General features: G+C 42.0%; 2 protein-coding genes across 2 annotated transcripts; both read left to right on the top strand.

Annotated features, from left to right (window-relative positions):
* Window positions 1-8,700: 8,700 nt before the first annotated feature.
* On the top strand, window positions 8,701-15,483 carry LOC113946093 (cytosolic 5'-nucleotidase 1B-like). The gene is made up of 6 exons (XM_027641007.1): window positions 8,701-8,912; window positions 9,162-9,329; window positions 12,100-12,229; window positions 12,692-12,814; window positions 13,465-13,649; window positions 14,577-15,483. The coding sequence occupies exons 1-6, from the start codon at window positions 8,784-8,786 to the stop codon at window positions 14,913-14,915; spliced, it is 1,074 nt and encodes a 357-aa protein (XP_027496808.1). The 5' UTR covers window positions 8,701-8,783; the 3' UTR covers window positions 14,916-15,483.
* A 4,309-nt stretch (window positions 15,484-19,792) lies between these two features.
* Window positions 19,793-24,929, top strand: LOC113946095 (retinol dehydrogenase 14-like). Its single transcript, XM_027641008.1, has 2 exons — window positions 19,793-20,140; window positions 23,410-24,929. Exons 1-2 carry the CDS (start codon window positions 19,793-19,795, stop codon window positions 24,025-24,027), a joined length of 966 nt encoding a protein of 321 aa, XP_027496809.1. The 3' UTR covers window positions 24,028-24,929.
* Window positions 24,930-25,170: the final 241 nt, after the last annotated feature.

The raw sequence follows: 25,170 nt of genomic DNA, 5'->3' as shown, positions 1-25,170 counted from the left end.
AGAATGGGAGGTTTAACACCACCTGCAGTACTCCAAATAACATGTCCAGTATTCTGGTAAATGTAACTCCATGAAGTCCTAGTAACACACTGGTGTACTCAATGAAATCTTGGGTTTCTTAGTTTGTGGAAGGCTTACTGGAATTGGAACAGATGTAGAGAAGGACAACTGGAATAAGTGCAGAAAATACCTCACCAAAATGAAGGCTATAAAAATACGTGGAGACAAGGGTAACATGAAAATCTCTGGTACAACAGAGATATTCATTAGCTGCAACCTGTAAAGTAGAGAAAATATGTCTAAGTAAGACTCTGTAACACTTTACTAACTTCAACGGAGAACAAAAGAATTCTAGTTGGTTTTAATATATACATTGTTCTATATATTTATATTATTGTGAGTTCAAGGAAATAGAGTCAGGAAATCTTTTCTTACTCCTCATTGCTCTTTCTACTCTCTAAACAGTATATTATAATATTTTGTTACCCAAATCAAAATGTAGCCGGGCACAGATATTCAGCCTCAATTTTGTGAATAGTGCCTAGCAGTGGGTATAGCAACAGCGTTGTTAGAGGGTGAGTTCAGGATCAGATCAGCCTTCTGACTCAACAGTTGCACCCCAGCCTCAAATCCTGATTTACAATAATCCTTTGAGCCTCTGTGAGCAGACAGGGCAGTGTAAAAGGACATGGCTACAGGTCAGAAAAACACTCAATGCACTTTAATTAAAACCAAATGCTGGCAGTGGCAGGCAGTAACAACAGAACCACAGATCTGAACAGACCATTAGGACCTGTCAGGATCTCTCCAAACACTAAACTCAATCTGATCTTCCAGTGATTCACTGAGTTTAAACACACGAACAACCCTTCTTATCAACTTGTATAATCTCCCTCATGCCACAGACCACTGAATTTCACATAGTAACATACATACAAGCCCAACAAAACCACAGAATATGTATTTCAGATGAACAGAAGCTACTTGCTGAGGTATGCTTACACAGCAGGAGGTTGACTACAGTCCACGAGTAAACCTCAAATATTTGATACTGCCAGGAACAGGCATAGCAGCACTGGGCTAGCCTAGGCTTTCCTGCTGACACACTGCCACATCAATACCCAGTATAACTACTCTGAAGACCCTTGAGTGAAGATCCTTGGGTTATCTTTGACTATAGTTCTCACAGACTCTCCATCTTTTGGTAGGTCTGTAACTTCTAGCTTTGGAGCCCTACACAGGGCTTGCCAGGCAGGTTAAAAGTCCTGCAGTAACTTTGGAGAGACTGGTCATTAATCTTGTTTAAAAGTCTCAGATTCAGAGGTCTAGATTTATTCCTCTGCACTGTGCCAGCATCACACACACACAGTTACCAAAGGCATTGACCTCAGCAATACAGTCACCTTAGGCTCTCTTTGTGAAAGAGAAGAGCATCCAGGATGTAAGTTAAGCCTTCAGTGGAATGAACTGTCTTCTACACATACATTTTTTCCTCCATAGAGAAAGCCCATAATGACTGCATCCAACATGGAAATTTCTGTACAGGAAGGGAACTAGGATAAAAGCAGGACAGTCTATGTGTTTTGTTCAAAGTCAGGAGCCGAAGTTTATAACAGAGTTATATGATCCAGGACCTACTGAAATCCTCATTGAGTTTCTCTTTTTTCTGTGATTTTATAGCTCCATCCTTAAAATGAGGGTTGGATTTTGTGATGTAGATACTTATGGAACTATAAATCGTAGAAGCCTCCAACTGCAAGCATTGTTTTTATGTTATTACTAGTGTTACTCTTGTCCTTGCTGCCTGTATTGTTATCTTTCCACACTCTCAAGAAAAATACTGAAAACAGAGAAACATAAATACTGCTTTAATGTAAATAATAGAACTTGAAAGTCACTTTCAAGGGAACTAAAAACAGACTGCTGGAGTATTCTCTATCCTGATGCATGCACAATTGGAACTGATGAAGCTGTCTGAGGAAGGTTTAAGTCTCATGACAAAAAGAGAAGCCACAGTACGAGGAGCTTTCGAGTGTGTCTCACCTTCAGCTGCAGCTGAGTCCCATAACCTTGGCTCGTGACCCTCTGCACCAGGCAATTCCCATTAGAGATCACATCAACTAGGTCAGCCCAGTTTTCTTGGCTCTGTGCAGGCCAAGTGCAGAAGAGGGATTGAAACACTGCTCTGCAAATGCACCAGACAGTAGCCCAGCTGTGGGAAAGTGTGTGCAGAAGGGCAACTGTGCGAGCCTCACACTTAATGCTTGAGCTTGGATAGGTCTGCAAAAATAATCTTCCTTCTACTGAGAGGACTTGAGAAGGGAGGAGGGATGTCATAGGGGGAGCACCTTCCTGTGTGTTCCTACACCATCAAACACAACAGCTCCCCAATGCTTTTTGAGGCCCCTGGAAAACTAGCACAACACAAACAATAACACATTATCATTGCTTTTAGTCCTTACTTGTTTTCTCCCAAATGCTTAACTTGCCAAAAGGAGAGAGGGAACCTGAACCAGAAATGGGATACACATTCCCTGCAAAAGAAAATCACATCGTAACTTAAGTAACAGAGATGTTGTGTGCAGGTTGCTGACAGGTTTGAAGCCATAGCTTAGACAAAAGTCCTAAACCTCTTCTTGTATTTACACTTCTGGCTCCTCTTTCCCCCTCAGGAGCGCTGCACTAATCGCTTACAATCCTCTTCTTGGAACTGGGTGGTAACTCTGTGCAGTCAAAAGCCCTCTTGCAGCAATTAAAGCTTGTCTCCTTTATTAGTAGGTATAATAACATCATCCCACACCCCTCACTTGGAGCAATTTGTACATTTTCTGACTTTATTCCTATTCTTTATTGCCCAGGAGTCTGTAGAAAGTGTATTTTTTTTTTCACATACTCATAAAGAAAGAAACAAAAAGCTTTGTCCCCAAGGACAGCAGCAGGATGGCTGGCTATGTAAGCAAAATTCCTGTTGCCCGGTCTGCTCTGTAGGTCCTATTATTTGTGAGTTATAATAAGGGGTAAGGCTCAAATGAGACTTGGTTTGTATGTAAAGAGGAAAGGTAGATGTTCTGTTTTTGGAAAATAGCAGATCTGTTTTCCACAATATATGTGTGGATGGCAGTCAGTGCTGTAACAACAGTCAGTGGATGGTTTTGCTCTGATGATTCTGCTCTGCCATTGCTCCTGGTGCCCAAACCCTGTGGAACCACTCCACTGTCCCATCAGGGGCTGCACAGTAGCCCCCATCAGTGTCACTTGGGTGCACACATTGTTTGATACCTTCTTCCATTCAGTAAATGGGTGGGAAACCTGATTTTGCTTGAATGGGTTTCTATTTATGCCCCAGAGAACAGGGAGGAGAAACACATCTAATAGTCTTGCTTGTTTTTCCCTTTTTTAAAAGCTGTAACTAGCAGAGTGCAACAGGGATTAAGCAATATCTCTGTGGTATTTTTGTAAAACCACACAAAAAAAGACCCAAGAATCACTTTCAATATGATTTCTCATTCAAGATTTTAACCTAATTTAATACTTAATGTGAACCCTCGTGGAAGATAGCACAACTAACAACTAAACCATGGGTATTTAATGCAAAAGGTCTGGTAATGTAATTACCAGAGTGAATCTTAGAATAGTTTAGTGTCCTTTGTTATGGTAAAATGGATCAATAGGGTTTCAACATTTAGGTCTCTGTCTTGCACAGACATGTCCCTGTGTGGAGCAGTTTGCGTGACAAGAGCCTCCAGTTATTTCTATTATTAAAGAGATAATTAGTGCATAATGAAAAATGCTCAAACAACTGCTTCTATTATATAGAACTGAAACTAAAATTTTTCATGATACTGTACTTTTTATTCAGTAGGATATAGGAAGCCCATAAGGTATGTATGCATAATTTATCCACCTTCCATCTTATGTGTGGTTGTTTCGTAATGAAAATATTCTTCTGTTTAAGCTTGGAACAGGGACAAACCTTCCTGCAGATCATATTTTTTTTTTCAGTATTATTTATTTAATTTTTTCTCTGTGTTGTCTAAGTGCCTACAGAGTGATTCCAGCGCTGCAAAGTCAAACCCTGAATAACAAATTGCAACAATTGATATTGTTGCAATTAATTTTCTTTTTTATTAACACAGAAGTTATGACTTTATTACTGATTCTTTTCTAACCCAAAAAAACCCAAACAATATGATTATTTTTGGTAGCATATGTGCCTTTTGTTGAGCCTTTTCTGACCACAGATTTTCAACAAGACTGTATTCTTGTCCTATTTGTCATATTGCATGTTCTTGATAAGATGGCCAGGATTGCTTGGAGCTGGACTCCTGCTCTCCTCTAAAAGAAGTCACTGAATGCTTCTCAATTCTCCCTATGGCAAACTACTAGATGGGGCAGGCATGTTTATCATTAGAGCTAAGGCACTGTTTTCCTATTTTTTAGTAAGTATCTAGATTAAAACAACATTTTTATCTGAATTTCAGAATTCTTCTTTTTTGGTTTTTAAACATTGCAATTATGTGATGAGCCTTTCTTGGGGTAAAGAAAGCTAAAAATTTGTTGCTCAGCTCAGAATAGTTAGGAAGACAGTTTAGTTCTAAAAGTTCTATTACAGATTGTATTTTCCTAGGAAAAAATAATTGTCTTCTAGAGAGAAGAAATCTCAAAAATGCTAAAGACAAAACTTGTCTTCTGATTTCACCTTGACAAGATTAAAGAATAAAAAACTTCAGTAATGGGGGAAGTGAAACTTGTATTGTAATGATTGAACTGGATTGTTTAGAGCAAAGAGATCACAGGTCAGTGAACCTTATGTAGCGTTCCTTTCTACTTGTGCTAGATTTAGCTTTCCTTGTAACCTAACCTGTCACTTGAACACTGGAATGAGTCATGCTCAGAATGATGGAGATAGAACAGATCATCTTAGAAGAACAAAAGATCTATGTCTCTAAGTAATTTGTATGGCTGCTGCAAATGAACATATTGTTAAAGACCAGCAGCAAAGTAATGCCAGAAGACACAAGGCAGCTGGCCTTGATTGTCATGTGACGCCACAGTTTTTTGCATTCTTGTTTCCCTTGCACAAACACAGAGGGTGGGAAGAGGAGGAAGAAAGAGAGAATGAAAAATACTGCTGAAGAGGGACCAAAAGAGAACTAGAGAGCATCATGAGATGAAAAAGGAAAGTGACTATGACGTAATGCAAAGGTTTCTTCATAAATAGATGTGCCTTCAAGGCATGATGCAGCTTCACCATGCACATCTTTGGCACAAACCAATTGTTTTTTATTTCTGCCTGTATTAGACTAAATTGGATGAATAGAAGGCAGGCAAACAAAAGAATATAGATTGCCTGAGATCCACATTGAGGATTTGTAGGAAACTTGTAGAAAATCAGTTGTTAACTGTTTTTAAGAACCAGGTCCTAAATTCTAGGATTGCATTAGAAGTACTTATACCACCTACAAACAAGAGGATTTTCCAAATTAATCTGGCAGGTCAGGCATAGTGTGAGTGCTGTTACACTTTTTGCCACAGCAGATTGACCTAGATCAAAGCTCTTCTGAGGTTCCTTCCTTATGGGAACACCATACTTATGCTATGGGTCTTGGGCTCTCAGCATGAAAAATCACAACGTATACATGAAGTAAAAGTCCATGCAATTGCACTCTGAAGTGTCCCTGACATGACTCTGGGAGAGTTAGGCTCCGGAGTCTACAAGTTTTGATATAACAACACAATACATACTGGGATCTATACATCTAAAGGGAGATAAAATCCTTCCATTAAAAAAATTTTTCTTACTTCTGTTCTATTATTTTAAATACTTGGAAATACTTCACATCTTTTCAGATAGAAGTAGTTATCAAAAGAAGAAAAAAACATAATGTTTTCATTATTAGTAATGCACTTTGAGTTCCTTCTTGAACAGGAACATATCAATCTCTCTGAATGGCTGTTCTTAAAACAGGAAAAATATCAGGAGCTCAGGCAGGGGAACTTTCTTATAACAGACTTCTGAGAATTTGCATGGCTTACTATAAAAACATACATACAAAGAGAGAAACACACTTTTTTTCTTTTATGTCAGTGCCCTGCAAATTAATGCATGATAGCAGAAAAATCCTTTCCTTTCTAGCTTAGCTCAAAAACCACAAAGTCATTCAATTTTGGATCCATTCCTATTTCTCAGACTCCCCAAGAGGTTCAGTGAAAGCAAGATATAGCTCTTTCCTGGAACCCCGTGGGCATTACTACATGTTTAAGATGTAGATAAGGCTGCTACATTCTGCATTTGAGAAGTCAAGATTTCATTTATAAGGTGATGAATCTGGAAAGCTTTCATGTCAGACTCTCAGCTCACATTCTCCAGCAAAAGAGGAAATGGAGGGTATGTCAGCAGCAGGCAGCCAAGCACAGAACAGAGACATGGCAGCTCAGCGCATATGTTCACACAGCTGAGTGTTGTGTAGAGATACCATCTGGGTCTGGCAAGCAAAATGTTTCTGTTACCATAGAATTGCTTTCAGCAGCAGCACATCAACAGCACTGCTTGGGCCCTGTACATTACCATCTTTTAAGTTTTCAGGTGTAGGTTAGAAGGAGTCTTCATGAGTGATGATTCTTTTCTTGGGTTGGACAGGAAGGACAGGGTGTGTGTGGGGGAATAAAAACCAAGAACATGCCTGGGGAGCTCTGATTTTGCTCCTGAGAAGATGCAGGGTGGTGGGGAACACAGCACGACAAGCAGCCAACTCGGGCATGGCTCTGGGAAATGTACTGCCATGCAAAGATGGCAATAATGTTCATGCAAGGATGACAGTTCAGCTCTGTAATCACTAAAGAACTGGTTCCTGATTCCTCCTGTTCTTTTCCCCTTTTCTCCACGGGCAGTGGACACACCAATTTAACCAAGAATAGCCTCTTCTTAGAGATCACCTTCTTAAGAGTGGTGCTGAAGTCTCTGAGCAGGACAGTGATGGTGACTGTGACCAGGAGTTGCTGTTCTGTGGCTTGAACCCTTTTTCCAGGCTCAGCCTGACCTTACTGTGTGGATGGGAGCAGGTGTTTTCAGTAGTATTTGACACACTACAGCTCTGAGCTTAGACACCACAGGAAAATAGGATCAATTCAGGATCAAAATTCAAGGAAAACAAGCACATCCATCAGTAGCAGAGTTACTAAAATTGGGTTTGTTCAGATTTATGTTATATCTTTTACAGCTTCCCATGACACCAGCCTCTACAATGATCCTATCTTGTCTTTTCACATTTGTTTTCCTAATTCACTACCGTCAGTACCTCCCCTTTTCCCTCATATTTCCAGGTCCCCTCCCCACTATGGTCAACTCCCATTTCCCATTTACTCTAACCTCCTCATTTTCCCCACTTCCCTGCTTCCAGGTCCCTCCCTGGTGATCTGGGCAACAGGCAATGTGGCAGATTTGGAGTTGGCAGATCAGTCAAGGAGTATTCATTTGCTACTGCACAGCAGAGGAACAAGCAAATTAAGTCCCTTCCCCAGCAGGGCAACAAATTGCAAGTTGTTGATTTTCATTAAAGGTTTTAAGAATTTAAATCTCTTTGAGATCTTTATCCTTCTTTGAAATTTGTTTGCAACTGAACATCACTGAGGAAAGACAGACAGATGGTATAATTACATAAGCCTCCTTTCAATAGGAAACCACATTAAAAAAAAGGACAAAAGTTACAAAAATAATCCCGGTGTTTTTGGTGTTTTTTGGGGTTTTTTTTGGTTTTTTTTGAAACTGGATGAAGGCAGAAAGATCTGAAAATCTGATAAAGATTAGGTAGTGAGCAGGGTCAAAATCAATATTTAGAGTGTCCATGCAAAATGTTAAGAGCCCTTTGGATGTGATCACATGAGGTATGACAGATACCCACTGAGTCACCAGTTGCAAAGTCTGTGGGTCTGCTGTGCCAGATCCTCTACTGGCTCAGGAGCAAATCCGATTTCTTCCTCACTCTCTCCTGCAAGCTTATCAGTTTGGGGATCTTTGCTGTGGTTCACGTGGTGATCTGCAGAGGCAGACAGGACCGTTTCAGACAGCTGTATTAGATGTGTATTAAATGCTGCCCATAGCTGTGTGTGGGACTCTGGATTTTAAGACCACTCCAACCTCATGCCAGAATAGCTCCTTGCGAGTGCTGCACACACTCTCCATGCCACTGCCCAAATTGCTTTCTCTTGAAGGTATTTCGCATGTTGCTGCCTCGAACAGAGGACCCCAGGTCACGGACATCACGCCCATTTTGATTGCTAAAACACATTATATAAGCAATCTCCTGGGAATCTGTTGCAGTTAATGTTAAATCAATTAGGCCGCTGCAGTTAAATAATAAATCTCTAACGCTGTAGATAAACTCGGTGCTGGAGGCTGTTGCCTGACATCAAGTAGCTCCGGATACTGTGGAAGGGAACGGCTCGGGTTGGGCGGGGACGCCGCGGGCACCGCACGCCTCGAGGAGAAACGCTACGGGCGGGCGGGTGCAGGATGCGGGGAAGCCGCGGCCTCGCTGCCCCACGGGGCCGGTGCTGCTCCGCTCCGGGGGAGGGACGGATCGCCGCGGGCCCGGCCGGGCCGTGACGCGGGAGGGCCGGGCGAGCCCGGGCGCGGCACAGCCAAAGGGAAAGGCAGTGCCGGTGCCTTCCCCCTGCCCGGGCGGGGCGGGGCAGGGGCGGCCGCTGCCGCTGCTGCCACCGCTTCCCGGTCCCCGCTCCGGCCGCAGCCGCCGCCCGCCCCGAGCCCGGCCGCGCCAGGCACCATGAGCGGCTCCGGCCCGGAGGCGCCGCAGCCCAGCGAGGCGGCGGAGGCCCGGCTGCAGGAGGCCGAGCAGGACTGGGCGGCGGCCAAGGCGTTCTACGACAACCTGGTTACCAAGAAACCCCGGCCGGTGCGTGGGGGCGGGCCGGGGGTCCGGAGGCCAGGGCTGGGGATGAAGGAGTCGGAAGGGGGGGGTGCTGGGGATGCGGGGTAAGGTTGGGGACTCGGGGGGAGGTTGAGGGTCCGGGGTAAGGTTGGGGGCTCGGGGGAAGGCTGGTGGTCCGAGGGGAAGCTAGAGGTCCGAGGGGTAGCTGGGGTACGGGGGAAAGCTGGGGATCCGGGGGCTGCGGGCCAGCGCTACCCTGAGGTCGCTTGGCAGCCCAAGCCCCAGAACGCCATCACCGTGGCCGTCTCCTCCCGAGCCCTCTTCGACCTGGTGGAGGAGCGGCGGATCTACCAAGAACAGGGGGTGGAGAAGTACGTGGAGTACCAGCAAAACAATGAGAACGTCACCCTCAAGCCTGGACCGGCGTTTTACTTCGTCAAGGTAGCCAGGGGGGGTGAGCCGGGGCGGGCTGGTCCGGCAGGGTAAGGGAGGGTGTGGAGTGCAGCGGGGCGAGGAGGATGCTGCAAGGCCAAATTTCGGGAAGAGGAGGAGCCCGAGGCGTCCTAGGGCGGAGATAATCCTGACCCGGGGAGACGTTTTCGGGACTTGTTCTCCAAGCGGTGAGCTCCGTGCGGCGGGGGAGCCCGGCAGCATCTCAGCATCTCTCCGCGCCCCGGTCCTCCGGCCACCGCTTCTCTTCCCTCTCCTCTTCCCTCTCCCTTCATTTCCTCCTCACATCCCCTCCCCTCCCGCCGGCACTAATGCCGCACGCCTGCGGCAGATCACGTACTGCTCCCGTCACCGGGACCAGACTTGCACCCTCAGCATCACGGTTTGTATCCCGGCTCACAGCATCACATCCCAGATGCGGGTAAGGAGCAACCTGCGCTTTCTGCTGGACATGGGGCACACAAAGTACCTTTCCTTTTAAGACCTTTTTCAGTCAAGATAGTCCCCTAATTAAGTTTTTTACAACCTCCTCCCACCTAACAAACCCAAAAAGACAAAACCCAATATCCTCCACCCCAAAAAAACCACAAATAACCCAAACCAGTGTTGATTCTATATTAATCTAATTATTAAGAAATTAATTCCTTTTGTTCTGCTTTAATTTTTCCTTGCTTTTGTTGTCACCCTGGAAATTGTTCTTGAGGACCAGTGAAAAAAATACACTCTCTAGTTGAGAGTCAGGGTTTAAGCAGAACTGAAATGGAATATTTTACTTTCACTGCACAATAAAAGAGAAATGGCCAAGGAAAACAGCCTCCATCATGGAAAGCAAGAGAAATTACAAAAAAATGAAAAGACCTGAAAATTTATGTATGGTTTTGAAGAACATAGATTTTAGCGCAACTGACTTGAAAAAATGCTGTGTACAGAGTTAATTTTATGTCCACTGAGAATTGTGTGATAAGCTCTCCCACAGTGATTTTAGAAAATTAATGAAATCATAATTAGCAATCATACTTGCTGACATCAGAGTTGTGGTAGAACACCTCAAGTTTTAAAAGTAGATTTGGAGTAATTCAGTTTTAGTCTCAGGACTTTAAAACATTTTCTTAATTAATCATATTTTGAACGTACACAGTGGAAAAATTACTTGTGTCAATACCCATATGCTGTAAATGTAGCATAGCTGTTAGTAGTATTGATAGCAGAAGCACTTTAAGGGTGCTTTTAACATAAAAATGAGGTCATAGTTCACTTTGTACACCAGTGAGGATAGGCTGACGAGGGAATTTACTGCTTCTTTTCCTATATGTAGCAGCCCTACTAGCAGAGTCAGTTTTTAAGATTTGTTAGAATTCAGTGTCAAATTCACTTCAAGTAAAAGCAAGATTTGACTGTTTAACTCCTCATACTTTGAAAATCAGAACTGTTGCTATGCCCAGCTAAATGCACCTTGACCTCTATTCCCTTCCAGTATGATATTTGTGTTTGAATTCTTTATATTGCTTAGTCACAGAAATCATTAGGCTGGAGAACTGTGGGTTTGTTGAGTCATCTTTTCCACTTGGAGACAAAGAAGCAAAAGAGAATAATACTAACTTAAAAGTATTACATCTCATGCTTGTAGCACTTAAGATTTGTAATCACAGGCCAGGGTCTCCTTGGGGTAAAAAGTATACAGGCAATGGACAAAAAAATGGTATCCCCTCCTCTGCTCACCCTTACTTCCTAATAATTTAAGAAATTGCCAGTGTAGTAGATTATTAGGAGTAGAAGTAGGTTATGACCACATACTAAGATTTTTTCCTAGGCCCTATCCCAGGCTCTCACTTAGAAATTTCCTAAGCACAGTCCCACATCACACAGCCATGCTTTTAAGTGAGATTCCCAGAATTTAATTATTAAATTTGTAGTTTAGTTCTTAACAACTGGACTGACTTTCTAAAGCACCTTATCGAAAATCAATCCATCTTTGTATTCATTTGATAATTCATTTTTGATTTCATTGCTGTAATCCCAAAGAATTCCATTCCATTAAAGGAATGCAAAAAGGAGGTCTTACTCCAAAGGGATGAGGTTCTATATAAGAGAGAACAGACGGATACAGACAGAGATGAGCAGATGAAAGGTCAAGGAAATAAAAATGCGAGACTGTGGATATAACATATTGGCCCATTATCTTTAAAGGGATCTCAAATCAAAATCTGTCTCATTCAGTACTGCAATTAGAAATTGTCAAGCTAATCATGTATGACAGGATATGATTTTGTACTAATTACTTAAGGACGATCTTTGACACCTGACCACCTGAACTGTGTCAGTAAATCTTTGCATAAGTATGTGACCCAAATTCACATTTGTGCATGCAAAACAAGCAGCTGCACACTTTCCTTTATACTTTCTCCTTGATTTCACAAGAACAATTTTCAAGTGGACAAGAAAAAAAATTAATAGTGATTGTGATAATGATCAACAGTGCATTGACTTACTCTGGATGATTATGATCTCCTAAGAAAAAGGATTTCCACAAGAAAGTTAAATTCTGTAACTCAACAAAATAAACTTATTTCCTCCTTTTAAATGAATCAGTCAAATGGTTACTGGGAGCAACAAAGCAGAAAGGAATAAAACAAGTTCAGCAAGTTAAGCTGTCAGGTATTTCACATTCTCCTTCAAGACAATTCTGTCACTAGAACTACAGTGATTAACAAAAGGAGGCACATTCCACTTGTCTGTTGACTTCCACATTTTTATCCTTCAGGCTCTGGAGCATGTCAATGCCCGGCTTCTTGAACTATACCCTGATGATGAAGAACGATTTGATATCGTCCTGATGACTAATAACCATGCCCAAGTGGGAGTGAGGCTCATAAACAGCATCAATCACTATGGTGAATAAAATAAATACTAACGGGTAGAATTGACAGCTGTTACATAATAAGATGAATTAATTTTATTCTTCCTGTTCTGACCTTGGGAAAAACAGCTGCTTTGATCTTTATTTTTGGGTATCAGCACAAGTGAGATATATTAAACAGTTTGGTCCAATGCTCTAGATATAACATGTCAGGTGTGAATCTTAACTTCTGAGAAGTCTTTAAACTTTTTTATGTTTGTTATCTATGCTCTCTAGACATACACCTTCACAGCAGTTACTCTGCCATCTTAGAGGGATTTTTTTTCCCTAAATTATGAATGAGGATGGACTGATCAAACATTTTAGTCAGTTTAAGTTGTGTAACTCATTGAAATTATGATTTTTTTTTTTAAGTTTACTGTCAGCTAGGCTAGTGTACCTTTTACAGGTTTGCAGTGTCAAGGCAGAGTCACACCTTGTGCTGTTCTTACTTTAGGCTTAACAATTGAACGTTTCTGTATGACGGGAGGACAAAGCCCTATTGGTTACCTGACTGCATACCTTACAAACCTGTACCTCTCAGCAGACTCTGAAAAAGTGCAAGAAGCTATAGAAGCAGGTTTGAATTGACTTTCCTTATCTCTCTGTTTAGCTTGTTCAAAAATTAATATGCTGTGTGTCTTTCACAGAAAGTAGTGCTGCTTCATCAAATGCAGAAAGGCACCACTTTGTACAGTGCAAGTTTACCACTTATTTTTACTTAATCAAATAAAATCACATGATACTGTTCCTCTCTGACCTTTCAGCCTACTAATATGACAGCCAAATCACCCTACACCTTTCTGTCTTCTCCTACTCAACAAGAAAGAGATCTCCACCTCTATTCAACTTCCATTTGAATAGCCTCATCTTTTTCGATAACGACTTAAAAAAGCAACCTCTGTGTTTCATAAGAAGTTAAAAATAGCAAATAGTTTGATTGAGTGGTTTCCTTGGAATTGCCTGCTTTGTCTCATTTGCAGTACACCTTGGAGACTGTTCTTGTACATTCTTCCATGTGAAAATGGAAGGAAGAATGTCCAAGAAGTTTTGTCAGTGGGACAGCTTCCATGCATTTGTGTTACAGAACAGCCATTACTAATTAGCTTTCATGATCATTTCCACTCACCACATATAAAGGTCACCACAAATAAGTTGTTGGAACCAAACTGCTGGTGGTTTAATGAATGACTTAGCAGGACTAACTGAGGTTCTCTGATCCATTTTCAGGCATTGCATCAGCTACAATGTTCACTGCCAACAAAGATGTTTCTTACTCGGATACACAGCTGAGGGTGGCATTTGATGGGGATGCTGTTATCTTTTCTGATGAATCAGAACAGATTGTCAAAGAGCAAGGATTAGATAGATTTTTTGAACATGAACAGCTGAATGAAAATAAGCCTCTTGCACAGGTTTGTATTTTCTTGAATCAGTAAGTTTTCAAAAGATCTGATGACTTTCATTGCTGCTGTGTTTCTCCACTTTCCCCAGTGCGTATGTGTTCTTTGTGGAAGCTTTATTTCCTTTTCAAGGATAGTCTTTAAAATGCATGTTTGACGTAAAAAAGGCCGCCATTGCACTCCTTTCACCAGACCTCTCACTTCTCTGAGAGAACTGCATATATAAGACAGTGACTTACAATTCTATTTTAATGGTATTATTAGAAAAAGAAATACTAGTACTGATTTCCTGGATTATTTTTTTAATCAGACTGTGTAGGTAATGTTAATTTCTAACACTGAGATACTCTGGTTATTGAAACAGGTTACTTATTCCCAAGCAGAACTATGCCATTTGTCTAAAAAACACAAATATTTTAATATCAGCTTAAACTGACGGATGAATTCTGCTTTTGTTAAAAATAGTACAAATTCATAATAAAAGCTTGATTTATGAAAATACCGAATGGTACAATATATTGCAATTTGAAGAACCAAACTGTCATTTATTTCTTTTAATTGGAGTGTAGTATGGTCATTAATCCGGTTTTTGTGCAGGAGAAAGAATTGCAGCTCATGGTTCTTAGTAAAAAGAGTTCAGTATTTTTAAAAGAACATTAAAGACTATAGTAATAAGCTTATATTGTAAGAGATCGCCTTAGTGAGAATTATTTTCCCACTGATCATACCATGTAGGATTGTGGTTCTAACTTTTTTCCAGTGTGTGAATTCCTAGTGAGGGTGCAGACCCATTTGGATATGTTACACAGAGAATTTGCAGAGTAGCATAGCATTAGGGAAAGGAATTCTGTGTGTAACTGGCAGTCTGGAGGAAAGCAAAAGAATGTTTTGGGGAACTGTGGACAAATACTAAGTATGCTTCTGGTATTTTATACTCAGGGCCCTTTGAAGGGTTTTCTGGAAGACCTGGGGAAAATTCAGAAGAAGTTCTATGCAAAAAATGAACGATTAAATTGTCCTATAAGGACCTACCTGGTCACAGCCAGAAGTGCGGCGAGCTCTGGAGCCAGAGTGCTGAAGACTCTCCGTAGCTGGGGCCTGGAGATTGATGAGGCACTTTTCCTAGCAGGAGCTCCTAAAGGACCAATCCTGGTGAAAATCCGCCCTCACATTTTCTTTGATGACCAGATGTTCCACATTGAAGGAGCACAGAAATTAGGCACCATAGCTGCACACGTTCCCTATGGCGTTGCTCAGAAGTACAACAAATCTTCATGACTAGATGACACCATTAATGATAAAGTTCTTAACTCAGCCAGCCTCTTAATAAACCAATAGTTATGTCTGAAAACCCCTACATATGTGTATTGTAAGCACTATGTTTAAAAATTCAACTTCTGGCTAGAACAGCCTTTAAAAGAAATATTTTTAATATAGGTAAGTTTTTAATGGAGTTATTTTAATATAATTCTTAAGCAGTTTAGATTTTTTACCTGTCTAGATCTAACACTGTGGTTTTGATATTAGGAAGAGATTTGTACTGTTTTTATAGCTTGAGACATATTTTGAGAGACAGAACAGTTATATTTTCTCTAAAAAACTGTTGACGGGTTATTTATAAGAAAACTCATGCTGCAATGCTAGTTCTTGACAGTCATTTCTGAAGTTCACAAAAACACAGTTTACATATAACTGTTTACCTGTTGTGGTTTGCTTGTTAAATATGTGTTCAGTAGGTCTGTCACCACAAGGTTTCAGCTTCCAGTAAAATGTTAGCTTACTTGATCTTGTGTTTACACATTTTTCTATATGATTTTCTTACCTTAATAAAGCTGGCTTTACAGAACATTGTCATTTTTCTATGCAGGGGTTTTAGAGGTTTAGGGGTTCCTAGGTAGAGTTTGTGTAATCAGCATCCTCCTGATGTTTCGAACCAGAAGGGACCACTTTCAGCCAACTTTGAGAGAGAGCTGCTAGAGGTCTCACTTAGTCCCAGCAGATTTCACAGAGCTGGGTAGAAATCTGAGATACTGTGAGTATCTTGACTGGGACAAAGGCTGAAGCTTTAGAGCACACGTCGTAACAGCAGAGAACCTACCCAGAAATAATACTGTTGATGGAACTATTTGCTTTTTTAGCTAGATTTCCTTAGGATTTACAGCTGTTTCGTTATCTGAGTGAACTCAGTTTAGCAACCTCAAATGGGTTTCCAGGGGACAGGTGCCTGTTGCTACATGACTTCAAATTTACTCCATAGATCTATTCTACCTCTTTTATGCTCAGTTCCTGTGTATCAATGTTATCTATATAACTGATATCCAAATGACACCACTAACATCTGTCAGGTGGTGTTTGTTCTCTTTCTCTCCCTAGTGGAACAACTGTTCTATTTTTATTTTTTTTTTTGTTGCTGTATATTTATACCAGAAGAGACAAAACCAAAAGAATGTGCTCTGCAGTGGGAGTAGAAATGGTGAATCAGGCTTGTGATGATCTGTGGTTCTTCAGGGAATTTGGTCCAGAATCTCAGGTTAGCTTCTGAGAAAGTTTGGTTCCTCTGTCTGGATGAACTGTCTTGTTATTGCAGAAAGCTTCATTGCATTAATTATGTTTTCCCTCCCAGGAACATAGGCAATCATTTTAATGTTCTGGGTCCAAGCCACAAAGTTCTTTGGAAGCAAAGGCAAAAGCCTTGATCCTGCATGAAACACGAATAGAAACCATTGGAAAGGTTTTCATGTATTCACACTAATATGTGTTGTTGATGGGATGCACTGCAGATTTCTGGTGTACTTGGAACTCCATAAATGCTAAAGGCTTTGTGCCCAAAATGTATCACATTTCCGAGCCCAGCCAGGAGGTGAGGAAGACATGAATAACTGAGGCCTGGTCATTGTCTTCCAGGATGGGATAGAATTACCTTGCCAAATGGATATTATGAAAAATGTTATTAGCAGATGTTTTTATGTGAGAGCTCAGAATCTGCAAGGAATTCAAAAATATTCCTTAGCTATGGAATATAAATTGTGTGTGTACCTTTACCACACAAGCATGGCTGCAAATTTCAGGAAGACTGGTCCTGCCTTGTTGAAGCAGAACATGGATTAGCCATTCTTCATCCATGCATTGTTAGACCAGCAGGGGTTGGGTGTGGGAAACATAAAGCTGGCACTTGACTCTCATTGAACAGAACAACTAAGTCTTGATACTGAAAAAGTCTAATGGGATCCTTGATCCCTGTAGGAGTCCAGAGGTGAGTCTCATGCCTGACAGGGTAAGCATGTAAATCAGTGAATAAACTGGAAGCTGAATTATTTGGTCTGTTATGTTTATCTTTATTTCCAATCAATCATGCACCTACAGCAAGAATGAAACCTACTGGCCAGGACATAGGAGCTTCCAGTTCTTGGTCTGTACATGCAGTACTAGAGGACTCCATCCTGCAGTGTCAATCCTGACAGCACTAAGGCACACATGAAAAAACTTCACATATTAAATGTACACAGTAGAATTTACGTTCTTAGTCATAGAATTTAAATTGACATTAAAGTTCAGAAGTTGATCCTAAGGTCCACAATTGCTTCCTTTAAGTTAGTTGAGCAAAATATCCTTAGATATTTGTTCAGATTATACGCTGCTTTTTAATTGACAGGCAGCTGTCCCAGGCTCGATGGCTGCTTCTCTGCATATCCAGCTGGCAGCATGGTGGGTGAGTGGAGCCTCATTTGTTCATACAAGTGCCTTCCAGACTAATCTGGATGTTTGGGGAGACTCAGGCTTGCCAAGCAGTCTCTGCCTGTTAAAATTATTTTCTTCTGCTCCAAGGCACAGCTTGGCTAGTGGACCGAAATAATCTTTTTCAAGGAAATTCTCTGAAATGGGATGGGAGCTGAGGGAAAGTGTTTTCTATTTTTGTAGACATAGAAGAGAATTGTCTCTTAATAACATTCCAGTCCACAAAGCAAAACAAACAACCAAACAACAACAAGAAAACTCAACAAAAAATGTCTAGCTTCTCACGCTCATGAGAATACCGTGAGTTTATGCCCTGGCACCTCATAACCCTGAGCCATTCACAGTTAAAACAACAGAAAGAGGGGAACAGAGAGGACTGTCCTGTATATCATCCAGTTTGCAACACTGTGAGACAGACTTATGAAAAAGAAACTGTCATCCCAGGCAAAACCTGGAAGAGGATTAATGATAACACAGATGAATTCTGTGTGGAAAAAGAACTTTATCAGGCAAAGCCAGTTTTTGTTCCCTTAGCTTCCAGGTTCCTGCACCACATCACAGTGAAGAGTCCAGGTAAGACAAATGGGCATGTCTCCTACTGCTACCAATCCCCATGGACAAAAATATTAGAAATGAGATTCTGAAGGTGACTTTGTATTTTTTTTATTTTTTTTTTACAGAAGAACATATCCTCCACCAGCTACTAATAAAGACATAATAAATCCATGTTCCCCAGTTCCTTCACACCTCTAAGACACCCTTGCAGTTTCCAGGCTAGCATGTCATGTCATGCATAGTTAAACAATCATCTAGAGGAAACAAAATATTTCAGATGAAAATTCAGAAATGATCATCATCACATGTGTTCCAACATGTGTTTTGGATCATGATCTGTTCTAAGGACTTGGGATTCAGAGGGCTTCTACACCCTGAAGAGGATCATCTGCCAGATCCTGTAACTTTCATTGGCCTGCAGTATTGCTAAACACAACCTCAAGTGCAATAGATGGGTAGAGAAATTGGTGAAGAAAATCAATGTCTTAGAATAAATAATAATTTCTAGTTGTCCTGCTCAGGAGTATCTGGGAACAACATCTGAATGTCATCATCCCTGCTGATGAGCAGCTTCTGATCACTGTCACCCATGAGCTCCTGAGCACAATGCTGCTTGCACTGAAGGCTGGACTGATGACCGACAAACCCAGGCAGGGTCCTCAAGGCAGTGACCTCTCCAACACATTCACCATGTTCTGAAGTAGTAGGTATGTCAGAGGTGACTGCCAGAGTCTCCACTGCCAGATGATGAATAGCAGATTCTTCACCTCCCACCAGGCAGATGTCTTACAGAACGAATCTCTTCCTCTAACAGGGCGTTTCCTGGTTCTCCTATTTTGATTGGGGACCATTGTTCCTTTCTCCTGGTCCTTGACTGCAGAGGTGGGGGTGGCTCCAACACTACCTAGTATACAATTTACTGTGAGAAGAGCATATCAAAGAACACCTCAAGATGGCTCTTACACCATGTTAAGGATGCCAAAATCCATCTGCATCACATGCAGATGTGATGGTGTGGCCTGGCTAAAATACCCTTTAGTGTAACCATGATGCTCACAATGAAGAGCTGAGAACCAATAGACAGTTTTCTGTGGTGAAAACAAAGATAGAAGTCTCCGCAAATTCAGAGTGTTTAGATGTCATGCCTATACAGCCCTTAAGGTGCCTGAGAAGTGTGACAGGCAGCCAGAAAAGACATAAGGATACTCCCAGAAAAATCTGATGTTTCTGCAGCTGTAACATGAGCTGAAGTCATGAAACCTTAGACTAGACTGCAGCAATGTGACAACACTGCATGTAGCACCCACATGTGACAGCTCAGGGGAGGTTACTATTGCAGATGGTTATCACGTCCAGACAAGTCACAAGAAAGCTGATGAAAGGCTCCTGGTTTTCTTCTCGAGTTGTTACTCGTTTCCCCAAACAGCCTCAACCTGCTGGCCACACTCTTCCCGATACACCACAAGATACCACTGGCCCTCTGGCCCCCAGGGCACACTGCCGGCTCGTGGTCAAATTGTCACCCACCAAGACTTCCAGGTCCTTCTCTGCAGAACTGCTATCTAGTAGGTCAGCTCCCAGCCTGTGCTGGGATTATTCCTCCCCAGGTGTAGAACCCTACATTTGCCCTTGCTGAACCTCATTAGGTTTCTCTCCGCGCAACTCGCCAGCCTATCAAGGTGCCTCTGAACGGCAGCACTCCTTTCGTTCAGGCGTACCAGCCACTCCCCGCATCTCCCTTTGACCAGCAAACTCGCTGCGGCTACATTACGCCACCGAGGGGCACAGCGCAGGCTCCCTCAGTCCTCCCGGACCACAAACCCCAGCAGGCGCCGCGCCGCCCGGGCAGTGCCCTCCCGCCCGGCATGGCCGCGGCGCTGCCGGCGCTGGCGCTGGGCGCGGGGCTCCTGGCGGCCGCCTGGCGCTGGCTGCGGGGCACGGCCCGCGCCCTCACCGCGGGCTCCATGCGGGGCAAGACCGTCATCATCACCGGCGCCAACAGCGGGCTGGGCCGGGCCGCGGCGGCCGAGCTGCTGCGGATGCGGGCCCGCGTCATCATGGGCTGCCGCGACAGGGCGCGGGCCGAGCGGGCGGCCCGGGAGATCCGGGCCGAGGTGGGCGAGCGGGCAGAGGGCGAGGGCGAGCTGGTGGTCCGGGAGCTGGACCTGGCCTCGCTTCGCTCCGTGCGCGCCTTCTGCCACCGCGTCCTGCAGGTACGGCGGGGCCGCGGGGGGACGGCGCTGTCTCGGAGCCCCGGGGAGGGCACGGGCTGGGCCGTGCTGGCGGCGGCCCCGGGGCTCCGTGTTGGCTCCTGGAGTTCCAGGTCCGAGGAGGCTGTTCCTCGGCGTGGGGGCACGGGATGGCGCCGAGGTCAGCGCTGGGTCTGGGAGGAGGGTGTGAGCAAATTGACCGTGAATTAGCGCGTGGAAGAATGAAGTTCCTACTGGTTTGGTCTGTACCAGTTCAAAATATCCCAAACCTTTTCAGTTCTGGAAAGGAAGCGCTTGTTTCTGTGTGAGATAAGTGATTTGTTTTCCTTTCTCTCTTAACTCCCGTAACCTTTGTTGCCTTACATTGGTGTTACAGCTCAGCTTTGTCTCCAGAAAAAAATAGAAGTTCATGAGTGCACTGTTCACATGCACAAAACGTGGTTCTACCCCCTCCTCAGATTGTCTGTCCCCTGCCCCCAAGAATTTCACATCTGTTGACCACCACCAACTGAGTCTAGTCGATAGATATTTTTGAATATATCAAGTTCCTGAAGATTTCCTGAAAATCTGAGTTTGGAGAACAGGGACATCCAGTTGCTTTGCCTGACAGAAATGGCACTAGATGAGTTCGACAGTGTTATTAGACACCAGAGAGCAGGGGGAGGCACTGTTGGAGGCATTATTTCATCCCATGGAAAGCATCTTTTGGGACTTTGATCTCACCACATCTATCTGCTACTCAGGCCATGAGACGCGAAGTCATGGGAAGCCAGGCTTAATAAATTCTGCTGCTGCTCAGAGAAGTGCTTGTTAAGTACTTGAAAGATGCTCAGATACTGTTGTGAGAGGCGAAAAAACAGAGGGACTTTATTGCATTAATTTTCAAATGGTTTTTCTAAAACTTAAATGTCAAGTTTTAAATTTTCTGCTGGGACACTTTGTAGTCATAAATTCATATATATGAATCCACTGATAGGGTTTAGTCTTGCTTCGGTCTTATGGGAAAACATGAATACACAAAAGGATATAAAACATGTATAATAAACACACACCAAAACCAAAACATACTAACTTCTAAGAATTATATCTTTTGAAGTACAAAATATGAAAAAAATGTGAATTTGTTAGCATCTCTTTATTGCTAAAGACAGTACAAGTAGCTCTTAAGTGAGAATTGGGTAAAGAAAAGAGTGTGTTCTTTGCAGAGTTTTGATGACCCTTGTTTTAACTTGCATTTTTGAAATAATTCCAAAAGCACCTGAGTGACAAGGTATGCAAGCTCAAGAAATACTTTCAAGAGCTTTTCCACCCAAGTCCACGTTACTTACCTTCCCTAATCTGTGAGTCCTTTTCGGAGCTCTTAACTTGGAGGTTTGTTTGGGGATTCTTCTGGTTTTTGTTTGACATAAAGAAGATTTAAACTGGCAAGATGGGGAAACTGCGTTCCCACTGACTGGCCTTATTTGTAGGAGCTTTACTTTGAGCAGCTGAAAGTGGTTACATCTTAAAACACTTTGAGATGTTGGAGAGTTCCATGGGAAAATGGAGAAAATGGACATGAGCTCAGAGGCTGGAAGGAGTGGCATTGTCCATCAAAGCAATGTTTGGTGCACTCTGCTGCACTTGGTTGTAGTAGCTGCCTGTTTGGCATTGATCACATTACTCCTATTAAATGTAGGAATTTCAGAAAATGGCACACGTAGAAGTCTTGCTTCTTGAAGTGTTAAGTCTTGCAAAATGAATCCTCCAGTCAGATATGTTTCTTTAAAGAGAGATCACTTCAGTAAGCAAAAGTACAGTCAGTACTTGATCACTACTGTCCTGCTTTGGTGATTGTGACCATTGTGTCCCTTTGGGTGAAGAGGAGAAGTGAATTTGACACTCTTTGGATCATGCCTCAGGGACCCAATTATATGAAATACTGAGCAGCCTCAAGGCCCACAGAAATCAGTCTGAAATTGAAGTACTTGAAGTTTTGAGTGATCAAATGCCAGCACCTTTAACTGAATGCCAAGTGCAGATTTGGGTTTTGCTCTCTTTGTATCATTGCTGCTAATGGCAGTAAAATAAAAGGCAAATAGTACAGAATTCATTTATGAGGTTCTCTATTTTTGTCATCAAAGTGGCCCAAAATTATCTCAGCTTGCCTTCCAGTCCCTGCATTGGGCTTAAAAAAATTAATAGCAAAGAGAACTCACTTTCTAGAGAAAGTGAATACATTTGCCTCTGATTCATGCAAGCATAAATGATGCTTTCACAGTGTTTTGTCAGAGGTGGGTGAAAGTGTTGAATTCAGAGCTTATTTAGGCAGCTTACTTTAATCTGTATTTTTTTTAAAAGTTCGTTTTGGGTAAACCAGAGAGCTCTTAATTTTTGAGTGGATTCTGGAGCATGAAGTGCATGATGCATGTATTTAAATTATCCATACCACTCTCTGTTAATTCCTTGTATCCCCTGATTCTGTAGAGTGCGACGTATGTCCTCAAGTCTGTTTACTGACTTGAACCAGAATACTGATCCATCAAATAGCATGTGCTGAGCACCTCATAGATATTTCAAGCTTTGGTTCCTTAGTTCTTGAGTAGACCTGTTGGACTCAAATTGTATGAAACATGAGTACTACTTTTCTATGAGTCCTGCTCCATAGTTGCCACCAAGGAGCACAATGACATGTGCTGGTTCTAAAGTAAGATAAGTGTTTAAAATCATTAGAACATTGTTTTGAAAAGTTTTTCATGACATCATCCCAGTAAGATAGTGGGTCTACAATGTAATGGTTCCTCTTCAGCCCTGAGGTTAAGTTCTTTGAGCTAACACATTGTGTTCCATGTTTGCATGTCTTTTGCTCAGTAGACCCCTCTGCTGTAACACGTTTGCCATAAATTAATGTGTCCTTTTGCAGTGCAATAGACAGGTTATTTTTTTAGAGGGGGAAAAAAATACATTACAAAGGTAAATTATCACTGAATTGTTACAGAAGAAGCTGCTCCTGGAGAAGCAGATGGTTGTGTTCTCTGCTTTCTTTAAAAGTTGCTACAAACCTGCTCTCATGTACGTGCATCTTACTGAGGTCAAGTACTCACTTTAGGGGTAGTTCAACTTAGAGGTTTTTTTTCAGCAATGCTTTAAGAGAATATCAGAAAGTTACAATTCAGAAAACTAGGAATGAAATTTTTTCTTTCTAACAACGGCCAGTGAGAAATATGAAGTGCAATAATATGTTTTTCGTGACAATTCTAAAACTGAATGATTTTTTTCTTTCACATTTAAAGGAGGAGTCAAGGCTGGATGTTCTGATAAATAATGCAGGGGTATTCCAGTGTCCGTACATGAAGACGGAGGATGGTTTTGAGATGCAATTTGGTGTAAACCACTTGGGTCACTTCTTGCTCACCAACCTTCTTCTGGGCCTCCTCAAAAATTCTGCTCCGAGCAGGGTTGTTGTAGTATCCTCAAAGCTTTACAAATATGGAGAGATCAACTTTGAAGACTTGAACAGTGAAATAAGTTACAATAAAAGCTTTTGTTACAGTCGAAGTAAACTGGCTAATATATTATTTGCGAGGGAGCTAGCCCGTCGGTTGGAAGGCACAGGAGTCACCGTCAACTCTCTCCATCCTGGGATTGTCAGAACAAATCTAGGCAGACACGTGAATATTCCTTTGCTGGCCAAACCCCTGTTCAACTTGGTGTCATGGGCTTTCTTCAAAACACCTCTGGAAGGAGCCCAGACTTCTATTTATTTGGCCTCTTCTCCTGATGTTGAAGGCGTGACAGGAAAATATTTTGGAGACTGCAAAGAGGAAGAACTCCTGCCCAAAGCCATGGATGACTTGGTTGCAAGAAAATTGTGGGATATCAGTGAAGTGATGGTTGGCTTATTGAAGTAAGTGCCAGGGGGTGTCTGCAAAACAGAGTGCAGATAACTATGCAATGCATTTTTACAAAAGTGAAATTCTCACTTGAAATGCTATGGGAATACAGAGTATGTTGCTCAATAAGTATGAAATAAGGGAGTGGTTTATGTTGGAACTGTTTTGAAATAAAAGACAATCTTCAACAGAGATAGGCATTCACAAAAGTCTGAAATACAGTTTGTGGGTGTGAATACAATTTCTCGTTAAATCTGCTTGGAAACTCATGTTTTACAAATAAAAACTAAAGAGAACTGTGTTTTGCAATATATATGCATATTTCTCATGTTCCACTACTTGTAGTCAGCCTGGAAAATGCAAGGTACTGATGGTGAAACACTTCTGTAAAAAATGTGAAAATAAGTCCTAATAATAGAATTATCGTCTTTTTATGAGCCATCAGAGTAATAAATGGAATAAAGAATTTTACTGATATCTTGCACTGTAATTGTTGAGGCCTCTGAGTTCTGTTCAAAGGCTTGACAGCTCGATGGTTCAGTAAACAGAACTGTTGAGCCGTGTGCAGTTCTGCTGTGAAGCACAAAGTCAGCTATTTTTAGTGGTGTTGCTGCTGTTCAGTGTGTAAGTACAGTTGGTTGTGCAAGCTGTATTTTTATTTTCATGTGTACTGAACTTGCTGTTTCTTGAAATCTTGGTTTTCATTAAAAGGATAGTTGCAAGATGTATTATGGTCTTTATAGGGCTTTGCATGGCACGAATTGTGTGCATACAAAGTTTGTAAGACCTCACCCAGATTAAACCGAAGAATCTCAGTTTGTGTGTTTGCCTTGACTGATGGCACTTTAACTAAATAATGTTCTGTAAATCTGTCTCATACAGCTACTGAATATTCTTTAATAAAATCTTGTAAAAAAAGACAGCATTCATTCTTTCATTGTGGGAGATGTATCAGAAACCAGCAGCCTCAATACAGCAGCCTTGTATTAAAGCAGAAGATGAACCTGTGTTGGTTTAGGGAGTCTGTCGTGTGAGGTTGGTAGAAATAAAATGGGCTGCAAACAAATACATGGATATTGCATGAATTCACGTAACTTAGGGGTTTGTATTGATGTTTATGTCTTTTTGTTTTGCTCTACATTACTAAAAAATTCTAGTAGT

The sequence above is a fragment of the Corapipo altera genome, unplaced genomic scaffold (genome assembly GCF_003945725.1).
Source record: "Corapipo altera isolate COAL_440 unplaced genomic scaffold, ASM394572v1 46, whole genome shotgun sequence".
Classification (NCBI taxonomy): Eukaryota; Metazoa; Chordata; class Aves; order Passeriformes; family Pipridae; genus Corapipo; species Corapipo altera.
This window is presented reverse-complemented; position numbering and strand designations above follow the sequence as displayed.

What these genes read in the sequence shown, in the direction of transcription:
- LOC113946093 (XM_027641007.1), top strand. Translation starts at nt 8,784, where the DNA reads ATGAGCGGCTCCGGCCCGGAGGCGCCGCAGCCCAGCGAGGCGGCGGAG. An exon ending in TTACCAAGAAACCCCGGCCG is followed by an intron (nt 8,913 to 9,161) that starts GTGCGTGGGGGC and finishes GTCGCTTGGCAG; the next exon opens with CCCAAGCCCCAGAACGCCAT. An exon ending in AAACAGCATCAATCACTATG is followed by an intron (nt 12,230 to 12,691) that starts GTGAATAAAATA and finishes TTCTTACTTTAG; the next exon opens with GCTTAACAATTGAACGTTTC.
- LOC113946095 (XM_027641008.1), top strand. Translation starts at nt 19,793, where the DNA reads ATGGCCGCGGCGCTGCCGGCGCTGGCGCTGGGCGCGGGGCTCCTGGCG. An exon ending in TCTGCCACCGCGTCCTGCAG is followed by an intron (nt 20,141 to 23,409) that starts GTACGGCGGGGC and finishes TCACATTTAAAG; the next exon opens with GAGGAGTCAAGGCTGGATGT.